The sequence below is a fragment of the Corella eumyota genome, chromosome 7 (genome assembly GCF_963082875.1).
Source record: "Corella eumyota chromosome 7, kaCorEumy4.1, whole genome shotgun sequence".
NCBI classification, from domain to species: domain Eukaryota; kingdom Metazoa; phylum Chordata; class Ascidiacea; order Phlebobranchia; family Corellidae; genus Corella; species Corella eumyota.
Window position 1 is genome coordinate 4,758,709 of NC_137496.1, and position 23,119 is coordinate 4,781,827.

The 23,119-nt window shown below is 33.4% G+C and overlaps 7 protein-coding genes across 7 annotated transcripts; 6 read left to right on the top strand and 1 right to left on the bottom strand.

Moving 5' to 3' along the window:
- The first annotated feature begins 795 nt into the window (after window positions 1–795).
- LOC145759888 (uncharacterized) lies at window positions 796–2,438 on the top strand. The gene is made up of 2 exons (XM_082573743.1): window positions 796–1,084; window positions 1,361–2,438. Exons 1-2 carry the CDS (start codon window positions 874–876, stop codon window positions 2,167–2,169), a joined length of 1,020 nt encoding a protein of 339 aa, XP_082429869.1. The 5' UTR covers window positions 796–873; the 3' UTR covers window positions 2,170–2,438.
- A 1,237-nt stretch (window positions 2,439–3,675) lies between these two features.
- On the top strand, window positions 3,676–5,341 carry LOC145759874 (uncharacterized). Its single transcript, XM_082573730.1, has 2 exons — window positions 3,676–3,957; window positions 4,230–5,341. Exons 1-2 carry the CDS (start codon window positions 3,747–3,749, stop codon window positions 5,036–5,038), a joined length of 1,020 nt encoding a protein of 339 aa, XP_082429856.1. The 5' UTR covers window positions 3,676–3,746; the 3' UTR covers window positions 5,039–5,341.
- A 1,195-nt stretch (window positions 5,342–6,536) lies between these two features.
- On the top strand, window positions 6,537–8,096 carry LOC145759925 (uncharacterized). The gene is made up of 2 exons (XM_082573779.1): window positions 6,537–6,833; window positions 7,103–8,096. Exons 1-2 carry the CDS (start codon window positions 6,623–6,625, stop codon window positions 7,909–7,911), a joined length of 1,020 nt encoding a protein of 339 aa, XP_082429905.1. The 5' UTR covers window positions 6,537–6,622; the 3' UTR covers window positions 7,912–8,096.
- A 1,321-nt stretch (window positions 8,097–9,417) lies between these two features.
- LOC145759860 (uncharacterized) lies at window positions 9,418–11,062 on the top strand. Its single transcript, XM_082573715.1, has 2 exons — window positions 9,418–9,699; window positions 9,974–11,062. The coding sequence occupies exons 1-2, from the start codon at window positions 9,489–9,491 to the stop codon at window positions 10,753–10,755; spliced, it is 993 nt and encodes a 330-aa protein (XP_082429841.1). The 5' UTR covers window positions 9,418–9,488; the 3' UTR covers window positions 10,756–11,062.
- Window positions 11,063–11,593: 531 nt separating this feature from the next.
- Window positions 11,594–13,150, top strand: LOC145759758 (uncharacterized). Its single transcript, XM_082573600.1, has 2 exons — window positions 11,594–11,846; window positions 12,084–13,150. Exons 1-2 carry the CDS (start codon window positions 11,636–11,638, stop codon window positions 12,908–12,910), a joined length of 1,038 nt encoding a protein of 345 aa, XP_082429726.1. The 5' UTR covers window positions 11,594–11,635; the 3' UTR covers window positions 12,911–13,150.
- Window positions 13,151–13,794: 644 nt separating this feature from the next.
- Window positions 13,795–16,142, top strand: LOC145759576 (aldehyde dehydrogenase family 3 member B1-like). Its single transcript, XM_082573426.1, has one exon. It carries the CDS (start codon window positions 13,842–13,844, stop codon window positions 15,351–15,353), a length of 1,512 nt encoding a protein of 503 aa, XP_082429552.1. The 5' UTR covers window positions 13,795–13,841; the 3' UTR covers window positions 15,354–16,142.
- Window positions 16,143–17,283: 1,141 nt separating this feature from the next.
- Window positions 17,284–22,915, bottom strand: LOC145760143 (dipeptidase 1-like). Its single transcript, XM_082574021.1, has 10 exons — window positions 22,819–22,915; window positions 22,510–22,627; window positions 21,373–21,514; window positions 20,728–20,860; window positions 19,804–19,954; window positions 19,539–19,605; window positions 18,767–18,943; window positions 18,344–18,428; window positions 18,077–18,155; window positions 17,284–17,515 (listed from the first exon to the last, which is right to left on the bottom strand). The coding sequence occupies exons 1-10, from the start codon at window positions 22,913–22,915 to the stop codon at window positions 17,284–17,286; spliced, it is 1,281 nt and encodes a 426-aa protein (XP_082430147.1).
- Between the last annotated feature and the right edge of the window lie 204 nt (window positions 22,916–23,119).

Genomic DNA, 23,119 nt, shown 5'->3' on the forward strand with positions numbered 1-23,119 from the left:
TAGTATTCGACTCTGGCAGAAAAAATATGTTTATGCCAGATGATAAAGCAACTTGCTTTAAGCCTGAAACATTATATTTTATATCACTTAAATTCCTTTTTTAACCAGGGGTTAATAAAGAAAAGTTTAGTAAAAGTTCAATTTAAGTTACTGTGCATTAACTTATACAATTTTTTTCGTATATATGTTTATCGTTGATGTAGGAAGGTCGAATGCGCGACCTAAACATAGAGTAACAACTGTTATTCCGACCCAGTCTTGAGTTGCCTTTAGCAGTTTGGGATATTTTAGATTATAATTGCCCGGTAATTATGCTGCTATTAAGTCCTGGCTCAGCAGGAGTTTGTACCGTTAATACCGCCTTACTCAAGAGCGCTGCAGCATGAGAGCAGTGGGGATTGAACCCACGACCTCAAGTGGTGTAGCAAGTGTTCTTATCAATACATCACACTGCCAGTCAATAAAATCTAAATAAAAAAAAGTTGACATAATTAGCATGGATAGTCTCTTGGATTTGTTCATACTGGTGCCTATATACCGCTGCTTTTATTAATTTACCTTCTTTTAATTGTTTAATTTTGCCTTTTGTAATCTAAAATTAACATAATAGCTATAGTATGTTTTTTGCGTGGTCGTGTTAACTATGTAACATAACGACTAAAACAATGACTGAGTAACGTTGTTTTTTGTTATTTTAAGTGAACGAGGATTCAAAAAAACTGTGGGCGGGTTGAAATAGCTGATGTGCAAGAAAATAAAGTTATTATCAACTTTGATTCAGGCTCTGTTGAAGATTGTATTTTTGTAAGTTTTTTATAACATTTAAAAGAAGAAATAAATTATATTTAACTGAAAGCTGAATAAAAGGCTAAAATGTCTACGACTGAAAGTATTGTTTTAAATACGACGGAACAACTGGAAAATACAAGTTCTGAATTTGATTCAATTCTTATAAAAAATGCCAGAATCTTACGAGTCGTCTCAATAACTTTCTCTTTCTTGGCAATTACGTATTTGTTCTACGTCATTGTTGCCATGGCGTTTTACGCAATCCAAAACAATTATCTACGGTCACGTGATTCAGGTTAAAAATGTTAAAAATTTGCTTAAAATCTAATTTTTTTTTGCCCATTTCATTTTTCTATTACTATAAGTAAAGTTTTTTTTTTCTTTAAATAAGCATGCTTATTAAAGATGTGTAAACTATCAATAAATGCTAAATATAAGGATTTAATGGTTTGGCATTAGTGGGAATTGAGATTAAGATATTTTTGTCCGTAACTTAATGCCACGATCGATCTGAATACTAAATTTTTGGTTTAAGGTAAATATTTTTTTACAATGAGTTTTTGTGTTTTAGGCAAAACAAGAAATGAAATACCACATGTGGTAATCATCTTTGGTCTTCTCACAACGGCAGCTTACGTTTCTACCGAGCTACCCCTTATAAAAACCCAAGTCGAACCGTTTTGCGCACATTACTTGACTGTCAAAATCATTACGTATGCTCTTACCTTAGCCTTTGTATACATGGCATTGTGGTTTCGAGTTTACATTACTTTTTACGTGAACCCAGTAATGAGACAAGTTGCTAGCAAGTTTGCACGATTTGTGAACATGCTGGCTCTGGCGTTTTGGTTCGTGGCAATGTTTGTCAATTCTATTGTGTTTTTTACTTCTCCTACTCACCGGACTAAGTCGTTTGGGTGTACACCAACGGTAGACGTAGGACGCACTCAGGCAAAATGGATTGTCCTAGCTGTCTGCACTCTGACCTTCCAAGGCCTGATTCTGTTTTCGTTTGTTTACCCACTGTACCTTAACCACAGAAGAATGATATCGTCCAACTCCGACGTTTCAAATCTTATTCCTATTATACGCAGGGCTACTGTTACCGCTGCTGTTTGCATAGTTTCGGACATTATTAACTCTATCTACGGAGCTACAGACCATCGACCTTTAACATATGTTCAGCACATGGTATTCAGCACTAACCTCATGGTAAACGTGACCGCTGTCATATTTTTGTTTGCTGACTGGAAAAAGCGACTTTACCCATTTGAAAAATACTTTGGTGCGAAGCCAAACACAGCAATCCCAAATGCAGAACTTTCAAAGCCAGCTGTAGCGACGAATCTTCAAACTTCGTCCCTGGGCTCCATTGTATAAAGATTTTGAAAAACAAATGAACTAAAGTTTAATCACATTGCTTAGTTTAAGGGACCTATGATGATTTAATTTTTATTGTGCAAAATGTTTAATTTTTGAGCTTGAAATGTTGTGTTTATTTTTAAATTATTGATCTTGAATCAATTTTAGCAATATTATGAATTAAAATAGTGATTAAATAATATACAATACTTACATATAATATTACCTATAGGTTAGGTGATTTCCTATTAAAATAAAAAAAATAAGAGTTACAAAAACGGTGCGAAACCCACAACAATTTGGAGATTTAATAGATCTACAATGTTTTTATCTACTTCTGTTGTTTAAAATTTTAGAAAATTTTAGCTTGTAATTTTAGTATATTGTGTTTTTAAAAGCAATCTATTTAAAAATTGATTTTTGTGTAAATTTTTAATATAAATAGATGAAGTTTAAAGGTAAGGAAGTGCTAGGATTCGAAAAGTAACATAAACAAAATGTATTGATCTCCGAAATTATAACTTATCACTTTAAAAAAAAAGTGAAAGTAGATTAAAAATATATAGTTATCCAGTTTAAAAAAACCGTCAAAGTAATAAGAAGTTTGGCAAGGGTCGTTTTTAAAGGTATCGCGCGAGTTTGTATGTGTGGCCCATAAACTACAAGTAATTCATTTTTAGATCAACTTTTTTTAGTATTCGACTCTGGCAGAAAGAATATGTTTATGCCAGATGATAAAGCAACTTGCTTTAAGCCTGAAACATTATATTTTATATCACTTAAATTCCTTTTTTAACCAGGGGTTAATAAAGAAAAGTTTAGTAAAAGTTCCATTTAAGTTACTGTGCATTAACTTATACAATTTTTTTCGTATATATGTTTATCCTTTATGTGGGAAGGTCGAATGCGTGACCCAAACATAGAGTAACAACTGTTACTCCGACCCAGTCTTGAGTTGCCTTTAGCAGTTTGGGATATTTTAGATTATAATTGCCCGGTAATTATGCTGCTGTTAAGTTCTGGCTCAGCAGGAGTTTGTACTGTTAATACCGCCTTACTCAAGAGCGCTGCAGCATGAGAGCAGTGGGGATTGAACCCACGACCTCAAGTGGTGTAGCAAGTGTTCTTATCAATACATCACACTGCCGGTCAATAAAATCTAAATACAAAAAAGTTGACATAATTAGCATGGATAGTCTCTTGGATTTGTTCATACTGGTGCCTATATACCGCTGCTTTCATTAATTTACCTTTTTTCAATTGTTTATCTTTGTCTTTATTAACATAATAGCTAGTATGTTTTTTGCGTGGTTGTTTTGACTATGTAACATAACGACTAAAACAATGGCTGAGTAACGTTGTTTTTTGTTATTTTAACTTAAAATATACGATCTACTAATCAAACAAGATGTTATTTTAAGTGAACGAGGATTTAAAATAACTGTGGGCGGGTTGAAATAGCTGATGTGCAAGGAAATAAGTTTATTATCAACTTTTATTCAGACTCTGTTGGAGATTGGTATTTGTAAGTTTTTTATAACATTTAGAAGAAGAAATAAATTATATTTTAACTGAAAGCTGAATAAAAGGCTAAAATGTCTACGACATTAAGTTTTTATTTAAATACGACGGAACAACTGGAAAATACAAGTTCTGAATTTGATTCAAATCTTATAAAAAATGCCAGAATCTTACGAGTCGTCTCAATAACTTTCTCTTTCTTGGCGATTACGTATTTGTTCTACGTCATTGTTGCCATGGCGTTTTACGCAATCCAAAACAATTATCTACGGTCACGTGATTCAGGTTAAAAATGTTAAAAAATTTGCTCAAAATCTAATGCCAATTTTATTTTTTTCTAATACTATAATTAAAGTTTTTTATTTTTTTAAATTAAGCATGATTATTAAAGGTGTGTAAGCTATCAATAAATGCTGAATATAAGGATTTAATGGTTTGGCATTAGTGGGAGTTGATATTAAGATATTTTTGCCCGTAACTTAATGCCACGATCGATCTGAATACTACATTTTTGGTTTTATGTTAATATTTTTTTACATTGAATTTTAACGTTTTAGGCAAAACAAGAAATGAAATACCACATGTGGTGATAATATTTGGTCTTATTATGGCGGCAGCTTACGTTTCTACCGAGCTACCCCTTCTAAAAACCCAAGTCGAACCGTTTTGCGCACATTACTTGGCTGTCAAGATCATTACGTATGCTTTTACCTTAGCCTTTGTATACATGGCATTGTGGTTTCGAGTTTACATTACTTTTTACTTGAACCCAGTAATGAGACAAGTTGCTAGCAAGCCTGCACGATTTGTAAACATGCTGGCTCTGGCATTTTGGTTTTTGACGTTTATCGTCAATCCTATTGTATTTTTAACTTCCCCTAATCACCGCACTAAGTCATTTGGATGTACTCCAACGGTAGACGTAGGACGCACTCAGGCAAAATGGATTGTCGTAGCGGTCTGTACTCTAACCTTCCAAGGCCTGATTCTGTTTTCGTTTGTTTACCCACTGTACCTTAACCACAGGAGAATGATATCGTCTAACTCCGACGTTTCAAATCTTATTCCTATTATACGCAGGGCTACTATTACTGCTGCTGTTTGCATAGTTTCAGACATTATTAACTCTATCTACGGAGCTACAGACCACCGACCTTTAACATACGTTCGGCACATGGTATTCAGCACTAACCTCATGGTAAACGTGACCGCTGTCATATTTTTGTTTGCTGACTGGAAAAAGCGACTTTACCCATTTAAAAAATACTTTGGTGCGAGGCCAAACACAGCAATCCCAGATGCAGAACTTTCAAAGCCAACTGTAGCGACGAATCTTCAAACTTCGTCCCTGGGCTCCATTGTATAAAGATTTTGAAAAACAAATGAACTAAAGTTTAATCACATTGCTTAGTTTAAGGGACCTATGATGATTTAATTTTTATTGTGCAAAATGTTTAATTTTTGAGCTTGAAATGTTGTGTTTATTTTTAAATTATTGATCTTGAATCAATTTTAGCAATATTATGAATTAAAAAAGTGATAAAATAATATACAATACTCACATATAATATTACCTATAGGTTAGGTGATTTTCTATTAAAATGAAAAAAATAAGAGTTACACAAACGGTGCAAAACCCACGACAATTTGAAGATTTAATAGATCTACAATGTTTTTATCCACTTCTGTTGTTTAAATTTTAAAAAAATTTTAGCTTGTAATTTTAATATATTGTGTTTTTAAAAGCAATCTATTTGAAAATTGATTTTTGTGTAAATTTATATTATAAATAGATGAAGTTTAAAAGTAAGGAAGTGCTAGGATTCGAAAAGTAACATAAACAAAATGTATTGATCTCCGAAATTATAACCTATCACATTACAAAAATGAAGTGAGGGTAGATTAAAAATATATAGTTATCCAGTTTAAAAAAACCGTCAAAGTAATAAGAAGTTTGGCAAGAGTCGTTTTTAAAGGTATCGCGCGAGTTCGTATGTGTGGACCGTAAACTACAAGTAATTTATTCTTAGATCAACTTTTTTAGTATTCGACTCTGGCAGAAAAAATATGTTTATGCCAGATGATAATGCAACTTGCTTTAAGCCTGAAACATTATATTTTATATCACTTGAATTCTTTTTTTAACCAGGGGTAAATAAAGAAAAGTTTAGTAAAAGTTCAATTTCAGTTACTGTGCATTAACTTTTACAATTTTTTTCGTATATATGTTTATCCTTGATGTGGTAGGGTCGAATGCGCGACCTATACATAGAGTAACAACTGTTATTCCGACCCAGTCTTGAGTTGCCTTTAGCAGTTTGGGATATTGTAGATTATAATTGACCGGTAATTATGCTGCTGTTAAGTTCTGGCTCAGCAGGAGTTCGTACCGTTAATAGCGCCTTACTCAAGAGCGCTGCAGCATGAGAGCAGTGGGGATTGAACCCACGACCTCAAGTGGTGTAGCAAGTGTTCTTATCAATACATCACGCTGCTGGTCAATAAAATCTAAATACAAAAAAGTTGACATAATTAGCATGGATAGCCTCTTGGATTTGTTCATACTAGTGCCTATACCGCTGCTTTTATTAATTTACCTTTTTTCAATTGTTTATCTTTGTCTTTAGTAATCTAAAATTAACATAATAGCTAGTATGTTTTTTTGCGTGGTTGTTTATGTAACATGACGACTAAAATAATGGCTGAGTAACGTTGTTTTTTGTTATTTTAAATTAAAATATACGATCTACTAATCAAACAAAATGTTATTTTAAGTGAACGAGGATTCAAAATAACTGTGGGCGGGTTGAAATAGCTGATGTGCAAGGAAATAAAGTTATTATCAACTTTGATTCAGGCTCTGTTGAAGATTGTATTTTTGTGAGTTTTTTATAACATTTAGAAGAAGAAATAAATTATATTTTAACTGAAAACTGAATAAAAGGCTAAAATGTCTACGACATCAAGTTTTAATTTAAATACGATGGAACAACCGGAAAATACAAGTTCTGAATTTGATTCAAATCTTATAAAAAATGCCAGAATCTTACGAGTCGTCTCAATAACTTTCTCTTTCTTGGCAATTACGTATTTGTTCTACGTCATTGTTGCCATGGCGTTTTACGCAATCCAAAACAATTATCTACGGTCACGTGATTCAGGTTAAAAATGTTAAAAATTTGCTCAAAATCTAATTTTTCCCCATTTCATTTTTCTATTACTATAAGTAAAGTTTTTTTTTTTAAATAAGCATGCTTATTAAAGGTGTGTAAGCTATCAATAAATGCTAAATATAAGGATTTAATGGTTTGGCATTAGTTGGAGTTGATATTAAAATATTTTTGCCCGTAAGTTAATGCCACGATCGATCTGAATACTAAATTTTTGGTTTAAGGTAAATATTTTTTTACAATGAGTTTTTGTGTTTTAGGCAAAACAAGAAATGAAATACCACATGTTGTGATAATATTTGGTCTTATCACAACGGCAGCTTACGTTTCTACCGAGCTACCCCTTCTAAAAACCCAAGTCGAACCGTTTTGCGCACATTACTTGACTGTCAAGATCATTACGTATGCTCTTACCTTAGCCTTTGTATACATGGCATTGTGGTTTCGAGTTTACATTACTTTTTACTTGAACCCAGTAATGAGACAAGTTGCTAGCAAGCCTGCACGATTTGTAAACATGCTGGCTCTGACATTTTGGTTTTTGACGTTCATCGTCAATCCTATTGTATTTTTAACTTCCCCTACTCACCGCACTAAGTCATTTGGGTGTACACCAACGGTAGACGTAGGACGCACTCAGGCAAAATGGATTGTCGTAGCGGTCTGTTCTCTAACCTTCCAAGGCCTGATTCTGTTTTCGTTTGTTTACCCACTGTACCTTAACCACAGGAGAATGATATCGTCTAACTCCGACGTTTCAAATCTTATTCCTATTATACGCAGGGCTACTATTACTGCTGCTGTTTGCATAATTTCGGACATTGTTAATTCTATCTACGGAGCTACAGACCACCGACCTTTAACATATGTTCGGCACATGGTATTCAGCACTAACCTCATGGTAAACGTGACCGCTGTCATATTTTTGTTTGCTGACTGGAAAAAGCGACTTTACCCATTTGAAAAATACTTTGGTGCGAAGCCAAACACAGCAATCCCAAATGCAGAACTTTCAAAGCCAACTGTAGCGACGAATCTTCAAACTTCGTCCCTGGGCTCCATTGTATAAAGATTTTGAAAAACAAATGAACTAAAGTTTAATCACATTGCTTAGTTTAAGGGACCTATGATGATTTAATTTTTATTGTGCAAAATGTTTAATTTTTGAGCTTGAAATGTTGTGTTTATTTTTAAATTATTGATCTTGAATCAATTTTAGCAATATTATGAATTAAAATAGTGATTAAATAATATACAATACTTACATATAATATTACCTATAGGTTAGGTGATTTCCTATTAAAATAAAAAAAATAAGAGTTACAAAAACGGTGCGAAACCCACAACAATTTGGAGATTTAATAGATCTACAATGTTTTTATCTACTTCTGTTGTTTAAAATTTTAGAAAATTTTAGCTTGTAATTTTAGTATATTGTGTTTTTAAAAGCAATCTATTTAAAAATTGATTTTTGTGTAAATTTTTAATATAAATAGATGAAGTTTAAAGGTAAGGAAGTGCTAGGATTCGAAAAGTAACATAAACAAAATGTATTGATCTCCGAAATTATAACTTATCACTTTAAAAAAAAAGTGAAAGTAGATTAAAAATATATAGTTATCCAGTTTAAAAAAACCGTCAAAGTAATAAGAAGTTTGGCAAGGGTCGTTTTTAAAGGTATCGCGCGAGTTTGTATGTGTGGCCCATAAACTACAAGTAATTCATTTTTAGATCAACTTTTTTTAGTATTCGACTCTGGCAGAAAGAATATGTTTATGCCAGATGATAAAGCAACTTGCTTTAAGCCTGAAACATTATATTTTATATCACTTAAATTCCTTTTTTAACCAGGGGTTAATAAAGAAAAGTTTAGTAAAAGTTCCATTTAAGTTACTGTGCATTAACTTATACAATTTTTTTCGTATATATGTTTATCCTTTATGTGGGAAGGTCGAATGCGTGACCCAAACATAGAGTAACAACTGTTACTCCGACCCAGTCTTGAGTTGCCTTTAGCAGTTTGGGATATTTTAGATTATAATTGCCCGGTAATTATGCTGCTGTTAAGTTCTGGCTCAGCAGGAGTTTGTACTGTTAATACCGCCTTACTCAAGAGCGCTGCAGCATGAGAGCAGTGGGGATTGAACCCACGACCTCAAGTGGTGTAGCAAGTGTTCTTATCAATACATCACACTGCCGGTCAATAAAATCTAAATACAAAAAAGTTGACATAATTAGCATGGATAGTCTCTTGGATTTGTTCATACTGGTGCCTATATACCGCTGCTTTCATTAATTTACCTTTTTTCAATTGTTTATCTTTGTCTTTATTAACATAATAGCTAGTATGTTTTTTGCGTGGTTGTTTTGACTATGTAACATAACGACTAAAACAATGGCTGAGTAACGTTGTTTTTTGTTATTTTAACTTAAAATATACGATCTACTAATCAAACAAGATGTTATTTTAAGTGAACGAGGATTTAAAATAACTGTGGGCGGGTTGAAATAGCTGATGTGCAAGGAAATAAGTTTATTATCAACTTTTATTCAGACTCTGTTGGAGATTGGTATTTGTAAGTTTTTTATAACATTTAGAAGAAGAAATAAATTATATTTTAACTGAAAGCTGAATAAAAGGCTAAAATGTCTACGACATTAAGTTTTTATTTAAATACGACGGAACAACTGGAAAATACAAGTTCTGAATTTGATTCAAATCTTATAAAAAATGCCAGAATCTTACGAGTCGTCTCAATAACTTTCTCTTTCTTGGCGATTACGTATTTGTTCTACGTCATTGTTGCCATGGCGTTTTACGCAATCCAAAACAATTATCTACGGTCACGTGATTCAGGTTAAAAATGTTAAAAAATTTGCTCAAAATCTAATGCCTATTTTATTTTTTTCTTATACTATAATTAAAGTTTTTTATTTTTTTAAATAAGCATGATTATTAAATAAGGTGTGTAAGCTATCAATAAATGCTGAATATAAGGATTTAATGGTTTGGCATTAGTGGGAGTTGATATTAAGATATTTTTGTCCATAACTTAATGCCACGATCGATCTGAATACTAAATATTTGGTTTAAGGTTAATATTTTTTTACATTGGATTTTAACGTTTTAGGCAAAACAAGAAATGAAATACCACATGTAGTGATCATCTTTGGTCTTATCACAGCGGCAGCTTACGTTTCTACCGAGCTACCCCTTATAAAAACCCAAGTCGAACCGTTTTGCGCACATTATTTGACTGTCAAGATCATTACGTATGCTCTTACCTTAGCCTTTGTATATATGGCATTGTGGTTTCGAGTTTACATTACTTTTTACTTGAACCCAGTAATGAGACAAGTTGCTAGCAAGCCTGCACGATTTGTAAACATGCTGGCTCTGGCGTTTTGGTTCGTGACAGTATTTGTCAATCCTATTGTGTTTTTTACTTCTCCTACTCACCGGACTAAGTCGTTTGGGTGTACACCAACGGTAGACGTAGGACGCACTCAGGCAAAATGGATTGTCCTAGCTGTCTGCACTCTGACCTTCCAAGGCCTGATTCTGTTTTCGTTTGTTTACCCACTGTACCTTAACCACAGAAGAATGATATCGTCTAACTCCGACGTTTCAAATCTTATTCCTATTATACGCAGGGCTACTGCTACCGCTGCTGTTTGCATAGTTTCGGACATTGTTAATTCTATCTACGGAGCTACAGACCATCGACCTTTAACATACGTTCGGCACATGGTATTCAGCACTAACCTTATGATCAACGTGACCGCTGTTATATTTTTGTTTTCTGACTGGAAAAAGCGACTTTACCCATTTAAAAAATACTTTGGCGCGAAGCCAAACACAGCAATCCCAGATGCAGAACTTTCAAAGCCAACTGCGACAACGAACCATTAAACCAGTTCTTCTCTGGATTCAATTGTCTAAAGATTTTGCAAAAAAACTGTATTGAAATTTAAGCACATTGCTTGCATTTAGAGGACCTAATTTGTTTTATCTTTTTAAGTAAAATTTGTAATTTTTTGAGCTTGAAATATTGTGTTTATTTTTAAATTATTGATCTTAAATCAATTTTAGCAATATTATGAATTAAAATATTGATTAAATAATATACAATACATACGTATAAACATACCTATATAGGTTAGGTAATTTTTCTATTAAAATAGCATGTTATTGTTAAAATTTATTTTTTCAGTTAACAAATACCAAAAACCCTGTGTCTTTTACAAACCTATTAAAAAGTAAACAGTTTTATATGACTAAAAGCACGTGCCTTTTTTTGCTCAGTTGTTTATATCGGCAACCGAAACACGCATTTTTTCGTAGTTTCGACTTTTCCTGTTAAAGGACTCTTTAAAAATATAAAACGCTAAGCCATATACGTTGATGTTTATAGGCAATTGCTAGGTAAGCAAAATTCAACGTGTTTTTATTATTACGTTAGTTGTTTTAACTTACTAATGTACATAACGGAAGTAATAGACAAGTTTTTTTATTATTCGTTTAAGTTTAAAGTACAGCTTACTCACAATTATGTCATTTAGTAAAAAACACTTTGTAAGTGTAGTCATATTAGGCTGTGGGTATATTAGAATAGACTGTGTAAACCGTATTGAATTTATATAACCTGACAAGGAAATATATATTCTTTGCGTACAAGGAAATATCGAATTTTGTTTCGGCCTATAAAAAATTTAAATTTATGGCTTATTTTATAATATTTAGAGTTAAGTAAATAAATATATATTTAGCTGAAGTAGTATTAAAAGCAGAAATGTCTACAACTGTGAGCTTTATTGTAAATACGTCCGGGCAACCAGATTTTATGGATTCAGAAATCGATTCGAACCTTACAAAAAATGCCGGGACATTGCGAATCGTCTCCTTATCCTTTACTTTCTTAGCGATTACGTATTTGCTCTACGTCATCGTTGCCATGGTGTTTTATGCTATCCACCACAAATATCTTCGGTCGGGTGATTCAGGTAAAGAAACAATAAATCGATAAATACTGAAAAACTATTATGTTAAAGTAAAAAACTATAAAATAATTAAAAAACCTTTAAAGGTACATCGCCCACTAGCTAACACCATTTAAAAAAAATCGTAAAAGTGAGAAATTGTTGGGGTTCGAACTCAAGACCTTTTGGTCCGCAATTCGATGTCATGGCATTTTTGTTGTTGTTAATGTAAATAGTTATTAAGGTTATTTTGTGTTTTAGGCAAAATAAGAACAGAGATAGCACACATCGTCATAATCTTTGGTCTTATTATGACAACTTTGTACGTTTCTACCGAGTTGCCTCAGCTCAAGACGCAGGTCGAGCCTTTTTGTTCTCATTACCTTAACGTTAGGATCGTCACTTTTGGTCTTACCTTATTCAGCGTTTACATGGCTTTGTGGATTCGAGTCTACGTGACTTTCTACCTAAACCCAGTCATGAGACGCATCGCCAGCAAGCCTGCAAGGTGTGTAAACATGCTAGCCATTGTGTTTCTCTTCGTGATCGTTATCGTTAACTACGCAGTGTTCTTTACTTCCCCTACCTATCGCACTGAGTCATTTGGATGCAGTCCTATTATTAACAAAGAACGAACTCGTGCTAAGTGGATCCTCATAGCGGTCTGTACTCTCACCTTTCAAGGCCTTATTCTGTTTTCTTTTGTCTACCCACTGTATCTTAACCACAGGAGAATGATATCGTCCAACTCCGACGTTTCGAATCTCATACCAATAATACGCAGGGCTACAGTTACTGCTGCTGTTTGCATAGCTTCGGATCTTATTAATTCGGTTTACGGGGCTACAGACCACGGGCCTTTAACATACATTCGACACATGGTATTCAGCACTAACCTTATGATAAACGTGACTGCTGTAATATTCTCGTTTGCCAATTGGCGGGAGCGACTTAACCCATTCTCAAAATACTTTGGAGCAGAACCAAGTTACAAGCCAAGCATAGCAGATCAAGATGCAGAACGTTCGAAATCAACCGGAGCGACAAAGCTACCAACAAATTCTTCTCTGTCAGCTTCTATTGTATAAGCCTTTGAAATTGCAGCCTAAACTTATTGTTATGTAAAGTTTTACGCCTATAGTCGACTACCGTGCAAGAGTGGCTTGTGTATAAAAGTTGTACTTTTGTATATAGAAACCTTTTTTTAAACGTATTTTAAATAATATTTATAATAAAACTTGTGGCTTATTGAATATTATTATATAAACAAATAAAATGGCAACACCCGTTAATTATTCATCAAATTGTTGCGCATGGGGATTACGATGACTTGCATTTTTTTAGCAAAAAATAAAATAGAAAGAAATGACGTTTTGCATTGTTCTTCTGTAGTTAATTTACACTTTTAATATAAGAAACAAGCACACAATGGAAAAGACAGTACACTATACAGGTATTTAGATTTTTATGTAGTTATTGCTATTTAAAACGGATTTTTATATATTATCGATTATAGTCAGAGTCAGTAGTTAGATAGTAAATAACACTAAAAACTTAAAAATGCGTTCTTTCTATTTATTTTTCAACGTAAGTCAGTTAGTAACTAAATATATAAGAGTAAACTAATACAGACAATAGCAATACTGTTATACGACAACCACTTGACCATATTTTAGAATTTGTGTTTTAAAAATTTGATTACGTATTTCTGTATTTTGGCAGTTTGGTGCAAAACATATAACATCCCAGTCTGGAAAGTAAAGCATATTTCGACGAGTTCTCGTGCGTGCAAGCGTAAAAAGTGGCGTAACCGCGCGTGCACGCGTACTAAAATTGTCGGTCTACCGGACACTGGAACATATCCATGTCAGGATGGAAAAAGTTAAATGTCAGAATGTAGACAATCAGAATGCCTTTTATTAATGAATTTCAAAAATTCTAATAAAAACGTGTAATTGCTTTTTAGTTTACCTTTTAAGTTTGTTTATTTTTGTCGATAATTAAAATTTGTACTAAAACATGGAAACAGCAAACTACCAAAAGTCGATCGAAATTTGCAGAAAAGCTTTTGCAAGCGGAAAATCAAAAGAAATCGCTTTTCGAAAAAGGCAATTACGGCAACTGCACAAATGCATGACTGAAAACGAAGAAGTTTTCTGCGCAGCTCTTAAAAAAGATTTGCATCGTCCGAAATTTGAAGCAATTTTTGCCGAGGTAATCATGGTTTGCAACGAAATCTGCCTGGCTCTGGAAAATATCGATAAGTGGGTAAAACCTGAGAAGCAAGAGAAGGATCTTCTTAGTCTAACTGCAGATTTGGAGATAAGAAAGCAGCCGTACGGAGTGTGTTTGATTATCTCTGCTTGGAATTACCCGGTAGCTCTTCTTTTATCTCCGCTAGTTGGCGCCATTGCTGCTGGAAACTGTGCTGTTTTAAAACCGAGCGAATGTGCTGAACAAACAGCAAAAGCTATGTGTGAGCTTCTGCCTAAGTATCTCGATCCAGAATGCTACCCAGTGGTTATCCTTGGGCCGCAAAAGTCGGCAGAACTGACTGAAACACAGCAGTTTGATCATATTTTTTTCACCGGTGGCACTGCAATAGGTCGCTATGTCATGCAAGCCGCCGCTAAATATCTGACACCGGTTGTTCTTGAACTTGGCGGAAAAAATCCCTGCTATGTTGACGCCAGTGCTAATCTACACAATGCGGCGAAAAGAATAGTATGGGGAAAGTTGTACAATGCCGGACAAATCTGTCTTTCCCCTGACTACATTATGTGTGATTTGGCTGTAAGAGATAAGCTGGTGGAAGAGATGAAAAAGGCGATACTTAAGTATTACGGAAAGGACCCCTCGAAATCGGAAGATTATGGAAGAATAATCAACAAGAGACAGTTTAGTCGTCTAAAGACGCTTATGGACCAAGTCAATAGCTCGAATGCAAAAGGAAGCGGAACCATGGTGTTTGGAGGAAAAAGCAACGAAAGCGATCTCTTTATCGAGCCAACCATTTTCGTCGATGTCACTCCCAACTCTCCGCTGATGCAAAACGAGACCTTTGGACCGCTTGCTATTCTCGTTACAGTTTCTGGAGTGGATGAGGCCATAAATATCATCAATAAAAGCGAGAAGCCTCTCTCTTTGTATGTGTTTTCTAATAATAAAGCTATTGTCGATAAGGTACTAAACAACACTTCAAGTGGTGGGGTTACAGTCAATGACACCTTGATGCATTACAGTCCAAAATCTTTGCCATTTGGGGGCATCGGACAGAGTGGAATGGGTGCCTATCACGGGAAACATACCTTTGACTGTTTTTCCCACAGAAGGAGCTGCTTTATCGATAAAAGTCCAGAAGCTGCATTGGCCATTCGTTATCCTCCATATTCCTCCGGCCAAATGAAATTGGCTCGCTTTGCCTTGACAAAAAAGCTGCCACAGGAGGGCATTATGGGACAGATAATGTCCTACTTCTGGCTGTCTATACTTGGCGTTTTGTTAGGCATCGGTTATCAATATATTTTTTAAAATGGATCCAATAAGTGTTAGGGTTATTTTAAAAATGTCAATCCAAATTCATTATAAAATAAGTGTCGATAAAAGTAATTCAATTCAATTAGGTTTTAGCTCAATCTTTAGGTGTATAATAGGTGTTAGGAATGCGTTTTAAAATTCTTTGTTGTATATATATCTATTTCAATCTTGTTCCAAACCTAATTAAATTTTAAATGTAAGCTGTTTTAACGAAAGTTTTTAAATGTAAGCTTTATATTTGTATTTTTTGTTTGTATCAGAAGCGATATTCAAATTATTATTTTTGCAGTAAATTTATTATAAAAAAATATATATAATTATAAAATATTGGTTTTTAATTTAGTAAATTTTTTTAACTAGTCATATCAGCAAAGCAATAACATATACTTTTTGCTTGCTTTGCCATTCTGCAAATTGTGTGCTTTGCTGTATAAGCTAAAGTTGAAAAAAGGTAATAACTAACTTCTTAAGCCTATTTGCTTACGAACCATATATAGCAACAATATAAAACTGCAATTCTCCCATACTATATCTCAATATGTTTAACTTAAAATCTGAATTTTTTAAGGACTGAATTGGGATTTTTTTTATAATTTTTATGTTGTTGTGGTAGGGTAACAATTTAAATAGCTACCTGAGTTTAATTATATTTATTTTGTTTTTATTTTATAGCAAGATAATTCATTTATTAGCTATGTTTTTATGCAATTTTTGTTTAATTTAGTTTTTTAATTCTTCCAGATTCGTGTATTATATTAACATTAAATTATTATGTAAAAAATTATTATCAATTTGTTTTCTTTGCCGTGAGTGTTTTTTTATATATATTTATACTTAATTTCGGAAGGTCGAATGCGTGATCTATACATAGAGTAACAACAGTTACCCCTACCCAGTTTTGAGTTGCCTGTAGCAGTTTGGAATATTATACAGCTTATATAATTGCCCAATAATTAAGCTGCTGATTAAGTTTTTGTTCAGCAGGAGTTTATACCATTTATAGCTTCTTACTTAATAATGCTACAGCATAAGATCACTAGGGATCAGACCCAGGGTTTCATGTGGTGTAGAAAGTGGCCTGACCACTACACCAGGCTGCCAGTACTTTTGTAACTATATGCAAACCAAGTTGGAAGAACAAAAGGAAAAGAGCCAGTGGCCGTACCTTTTACTTCAGATGCAGGAACAAATTTTTGAACCGGCAGCATGGTAAGAACTCTTGCTACATCACACATGAGGTCGTGGGTTCAATCCCCAATGATCTCATGCTGTAGCGCCCTTAAGTAAGGCGCTATAAACGGTATGAACTCCTGCCGAGCCAGCACTTATTCAGCAGCATAATTACCGGGCAATTATAGTCTCTATAATATTCCAAACTGGCACAGGCAACTCGAGACTGGGTCGGAGTAACTTATGTTACTCTATGTTTAAGTCGCGCATTCGACTTTCCCACATCGAGGATAAAGATATATACAAAAAAAATGTAGACTTTTCTGTTATTCTTTAGTTTAGTATGTAAACTATGTTAATTTTTTACTTATTTTATTTTTTGGGGAATTTGTTGTTAAAAAATTTTATTATTTTTGGTGGAATTTGTAAAACGCGCATTTTAACTCATCGTACACTAGATGAGACGGAATACTTTCTTTTTACGTGTTTTAATTAAACTTTTAATTACGGCCCGTCTAACATCAGTTAAATGCTGGCAAATAAGAATATGCTGACTGTTTTCCCTAAGTTATTCAAGATTTTGGCATTCCCTTGAAAAAAACAACATCGAAAATACAATTAGGCATTTTATTTTTGAATTTACAATGATTATTAAAAAGTAAGGCCAACAACACATTCGGAATATTCAACAATTAACAAAGTTATTATACAAAATCTTTAAGTAAACAGTCGTTAAAATACAAAATTGTATTTCTTATGTTTTAATAGTGCGGCAGGCATTTTCATTAAGCTCGTTAGTCGGAATCCACGCTTCTCCGGGCTGCGTGGTCTTCTGCAGCTCCTTTGCTGTGTCCTCGTTCTTCCTCATCACCCGGAGGATGTTCAATCCGGCGATGTCCTTTAGCTCGTCATCAGTCCAACCTCGCATCATGAGTTCTCCGATTATGGCAGGGTAAGTGGAAACGTCTTCTAGACCAGTTGGTGTGCTGAAAAGCATTTTTTTTATCATAAAACTACATGTTATTAATGTGTTAAGGCAGCGTGTGCAGTGGTAAGACCACTTGCTACACCATCATGAGGTTGTAGATTCAATCCCCACTGCTCTCATGATGTAGCGCCCTCAAGTAAGGCGTTATAAAAGATATAAACTTCTGCTGAGCCAGCACTTAATCAGCAGCATAATAACCGCGCAATTATCTCTATAATATCCCAAACTGCTAAAGGCAACTTGAGACTGGGTCGGAGTATCTGATGTTACTTTATGTTTAGGTCGCACATTCGACCTTTCCACATCGACGATAAAGATATATACAAAAAAAGAATGAATTCACAGACTAGTTGTATGTAAACACATATTAGCCTAGCCTAGTCTCGAGTTCCCTTTATCTTAAGACTCTTAGGTAATGTCAAAAGTTTAAGTTATAAAACAGCTAGCGCAATTTTTATTTCGTCTTTCGCTAGATCGGGTCAGCGAGTGTTTTATTTTTAAATTTAGCCTACCGTTAAATTTACTTGTGTATTTAAAAATGTGAGTATTTGTTAATTACCGTGGCACTCCGTCGTAATCCGCCCCCATTCCTATATGCTTAGCTCCTCCCATGACCTCTTTCATGTGGTCAAAATGATCTAAAAATCAATTTACGAGTTATATTTACAACTTCAAGAGAGTTATATCAAGATCATAAACAACAGCACAAGTTGGTAGGCCTACTAGTGTATATTTTCCTTTTTATTGAAGGTTTTTAAGTTAATTTGCTGTGTGGTTTTGTTATTTTGTTTAATTATGAATTAGTTTTTATTTGGAGCACTTTTACCTGCAACATCTGACACGTTGGCAAAATGAGAACATGTGATGTAGTCGTTGTAAAAATTGACCATCACTACGCCACCGTTATCTGGCTGCGCATAAAAATATAAAAAGTTTTTGTTTGGGACAGGGTTTAGTTTAATATACTGGTAATTCTTTAGTAAAGGAGTGCCCAAAAGACGCTAAAACATTCGTTAAACCTTTGTATTTATACTGCTAGAATAGTTCTATGGGAGTCCAATGCCACACTATTTGCCCTTGATCCGTTTATAGCTTAGACTCGTTTTTATGTGTATAGTCTATTATGCCCTACCATGGCAGGACTAAGGACTGAAGGTTTTGGGTTCGAACCGCACCAATGCCAAACTGTTTGCCCTTGAGCCTGTCGTTTACACATACATAGGTTTTAAAACTGTTTTTTGCTACTTACGATTCGTTTTAGAACAGAGTCGGGTACGTTGCGACCATGGTTGCATAATTTTCTAGCCGAGCTGTGGCTGAAAATAACTGGCGATGTGGTGATGTCTAAAACCTGGTTCATTGTCGCATCAGATACATGAGAAAGATCAATCAGCATTCCCAGTCTATTCATTTCTTTTATAACCAACTGGAAGGCAAAAAGGTGTTATAAATAACTTAGCCGGTAGCGTGGTGTAGTGGCCAAAACACTTCCTACACCATGTGCGGTCCTGGGTTCGATCCCTAGTGACCTCATTCTTTAACGCTCTTGAGTAAGGCGCTAAAAGCGGTTTGAACTCCTACTAAGCCAGTAACCAATAAGTCGTTTAATTATCAGGTTATTATTAACTATAAAATCCTTAATTGCCAAAGGCAACTTAAGACGGAATCAGGGTAACTAATATTACTCTATGTTAAGGTTGCGCATTCGACTTTCCAATATCCAAGACAAAGATACAATAAAAACAACTAAATACTCTTTGAAATTTACTTTTTCTTGATAGTGGGCCAATTTTACAGCCTAAACATAGGCTAACTTTCCTTCAGCCTTAAGTTGTTACCCAAAAATATTGGATTTTATAAAGCATATTACTTGGTTATTAATTACCCGATTGGATTTTCGCTTTAAAGAAGTTTATGCCACTTAAATTTCATTATTTTAAGAAAACAGTTGTAAGAATTGTATCTAGTATATGTATGGTAATGCCCAATTGCCATTTTACTTATAATATAGTTAGTACTACCTCTCCAAAGTCTGTAAGGCCTGGTGTAGTGAAAGTTGGATCAATAATATTGGAACTGCATTCAGCCCTTAAAAACATAATCTAAAAGTTAACACAAAAACTAAAATAACAAGGTTTTTATTGTTTAAGGTGGCAAAATTATATGTTTGTAGTTCAGGGTTTGAATCCAAACGCAGACAAAGCGGTACTTATTTACTAAAATAATAAAAAAAATCATAAAAAATATTTTATTTTTTTTTAAATGACTCTGACCGAATTAACTTACCACGGGGTGTCGCAACTGTGCGTCAACGTCATGTATCGCGTACCGAGCTCAAAATACATCCGCAAGGTGGCGAGCGAGCTGTCAATCATGTGCCCTCCCTCTACACCAATCATCGAGCCAATTTTTCCGGCCGCGTTGGCTGCCTCGATTTCTAGAAATAAATTGCAATAATTGGTAAAAAATGACCTAAAAATTTCGATTCGCAATTTAAAGAGGTCACTTGTACTTATCGGTTTTTGGAAAATTTTAGGACCGTAAAGTACAAAAGAGAATAAAAGCGCAGCTAGGACCGTAAAATACAAGAGAGAGGACGAGCAAGGCCAGTAAAGTACGAAAAAAATTGGACAGTTCCGTAAAGTACAATGGACCGCAAGTTATTTCCGACAACCGTAAAGTACAAGTGATTCACGTAAAGTATTGAATATTATATAAAAAAAATATCATTGCCTTTCTAAAAATGTTGGGAATTTAAAAGTTATTTATTTAAATGTAAAATTTTGTAAGTTAGCTAATGTTTAACGTGTAGTTTGTGCAAGTCGGTTGCATAGTTTACCCCATAAAATCGACTTTTTAAGAGAATTGTAAAACTTTATATAGGTAAAATAAATTGACATAATAGCTAAAGATAACAGCTTGTAAACAAATTTATATAGTATTATAGTAATAGTAAACGTTATAAAAATTTAAAACAAATGTTTTATTACAACGGTAAAACCATTAAGTAACGTAGCTTTATCAGGTTTATGTCTAAAACTAAAATTAATTTTTTTGTACCTCAAACAAAAATTTTTTTTTTTCGGCAATGTATTAAACTAAAGTTCCTTAAAAAAAAATTGTAACCCTTTTTTAATTGTAAATATATATTATTTTTAAACAAGTACTATTTCTTGAAAATTTTAATTTAAAACTAAAATATTTTTTTACCGTCTGCAGTCGTAACGAATGCAAAGTCTTGTGGGTATGCTGCCACAAATCGTTTAATAACATCAATTTGATCCAAACCCATTCTTACTGCGTCCTTAAATTGAGAAGCACACGGTACATAGCATGCCCAAAACTAAACAAAATGGTTTATTTAACATTTAGCTAATATAAATTTTCGTTTTTCCAAATATTTTTTTAATTTACTCTGAAACAACAAAATAATATATACACTTTATTAAGATGTAACGATCAATAATATATTTAAAAATAATTGAAAAAAAAAAGTGCTGTCAGTGGGATTCGATTTAAGGCCCTAAAAATTTGTTAAATAATTTTTTTCTGTTTATGCACATGTTCTATTATAAGCTTTCTATTAGTCTTTTATAACCTGCATAAAACAGTTGTTTGTTTTTAAGGATAGGTGCATTAAAGTCATAAAACGCTTTCCTATTTTTATTACTTGCTTAAACATTAAAGTAGGTTAGCACAATAAAGAAAAAGTCCATGTACAAAAGAAAAAATGTCGTAAAAAACGTGAACTTTAATTAAAACAATAAACCTAGCAAATCATTTTTTTTATTAACCTTTTTTTGCTTTTTTTTAAATCTATTTTTATGTAGCATTTTTATAGTAACTAATAAATACCTGAGCCCCGACTTTTCCTGTCCTCAAACGCGGTATGTCAGTATGTGAAAGATTATAAACTTTTGTCAAATCTGAGTCCAAGTTCGTCTCATAAATTGCGTTATTCAAGTTCTTGTACATTTGCCATGGCCAATCGTTATGTCTATATAAAAATGAAAGGTATATTAAAGAAAATGTGTCCAAAAACTATGGTATATCGTTCCCTAATGCCAAAGTCTTGATGATTTTTTTTTTTTTTTAATTTTATATGTAGACCATTATTATTTTTTTAATGTTTTGTTTGCACTTCTGTATTATATTTTGTATGGTGTAAATCTTACATAGCAAACAAGACATACCTAAGAGAAAGAACGCTAAAACGGTAGCATACTAAAATATATTTGTTTCAACTAGCCAAAATATTTTGCAACTTTTTGGCCAAATCCTTACTCAGTATTGATGTAATAATTAACCAACTTTAAGAACTAAAGCAATTATTCATTTCTTAAAAATCGCACGAAAAAAATAATTTTAAAATTTACGTAACTTGGAGAGCTGGAAATTCAACTTGTTGTTGTTTGTTTAGGCGCGTTTCCCAATTAAGACGATGACAAAGTAAAAATTATTTTAACAATGTTTGTTTAGTACGAATTGGGTAATTTAAATACAATTTTGTCAACTTGGCTATTTTGTGTAACGTTTTTCTAATACATAAGGAGTTAGAATTTGTTATTGATATTTTGACGATAATTTTTTGCACTTTTACGTTATAATTACCTATTTTCTAATATCTATAGTTTATATTGTGTACTTACAATTTGGAATGTTTGGATTAATTTAAAAACGTTAAATATTTAAAATTATTATGTTTTAATAATTAAAAAAATATAGTAATCAATTTTTGGAAAAAAAAAATGAAACAAGAAATTTAAATTTTACGAACACTTGATTTCACTCTTTTAGGTCCTGGGTTCGCTCCCTACCTTTTCCGCATCATAGCCCCCTTAAGTAAGGTACTAACGAATTTTTTGGCCCTTTTAACGACCAATTGGCAAGCTAACAACGTAAACAAACTGACAAAGGCAACCCTAAGGCCGGGGTGCGTTAAGGCTGTAAAGTTTCTTTTTCAACTAAAAAAAATTATAAAAATATACTAACCCATCTATAATAGGGACTTCGTCAAGCAATGCGTTAGCTGCGCTAACGGCTGCTGATTTGTTGATAGTCAGAGGCACAGCTATAGCTACTGCTACGGCAGATAATAAAATCAGCACCCCTATAAAAAATCAACAATATTTATTTTATTTCAAGAACTGAATTAGCTAAGATACGAAGTTTTTAAGCAAGCAAATTATTTAACTTTTCTAAAAGTGGTTTAAAATTTAGTCCAAAACAAATTTAAATTTTTGATTTTTTATTCTTTCTAAAAACATTTTATTCAATTTAAGTTAAAAATGAGCGACTCACCTATAAAAATCAAAATCGTCCTGTTTGTTTTTCCAAAGGAGGTCTTCTTAGTTGTAACATTATCGTAGGTAAGTTCTTGTTTGCTAGAACTAGTCATTTTTATTAATAAATTTCAAAAAAACTTAACAAATTTTCAAAAAAACTCCGACAAAATGAGCAGTTTACGCCGTTGCTATCGAATTTAATAGACAGCCTGTTTACACAAAGCCGTTCTAACTTCAGCCTATTTGCTTTTTAATTTAAAAGGCTGTAACTGCAATTGCTTTTAAGTGCCGAATCTATTGTTGCGCCACTTGCTTAG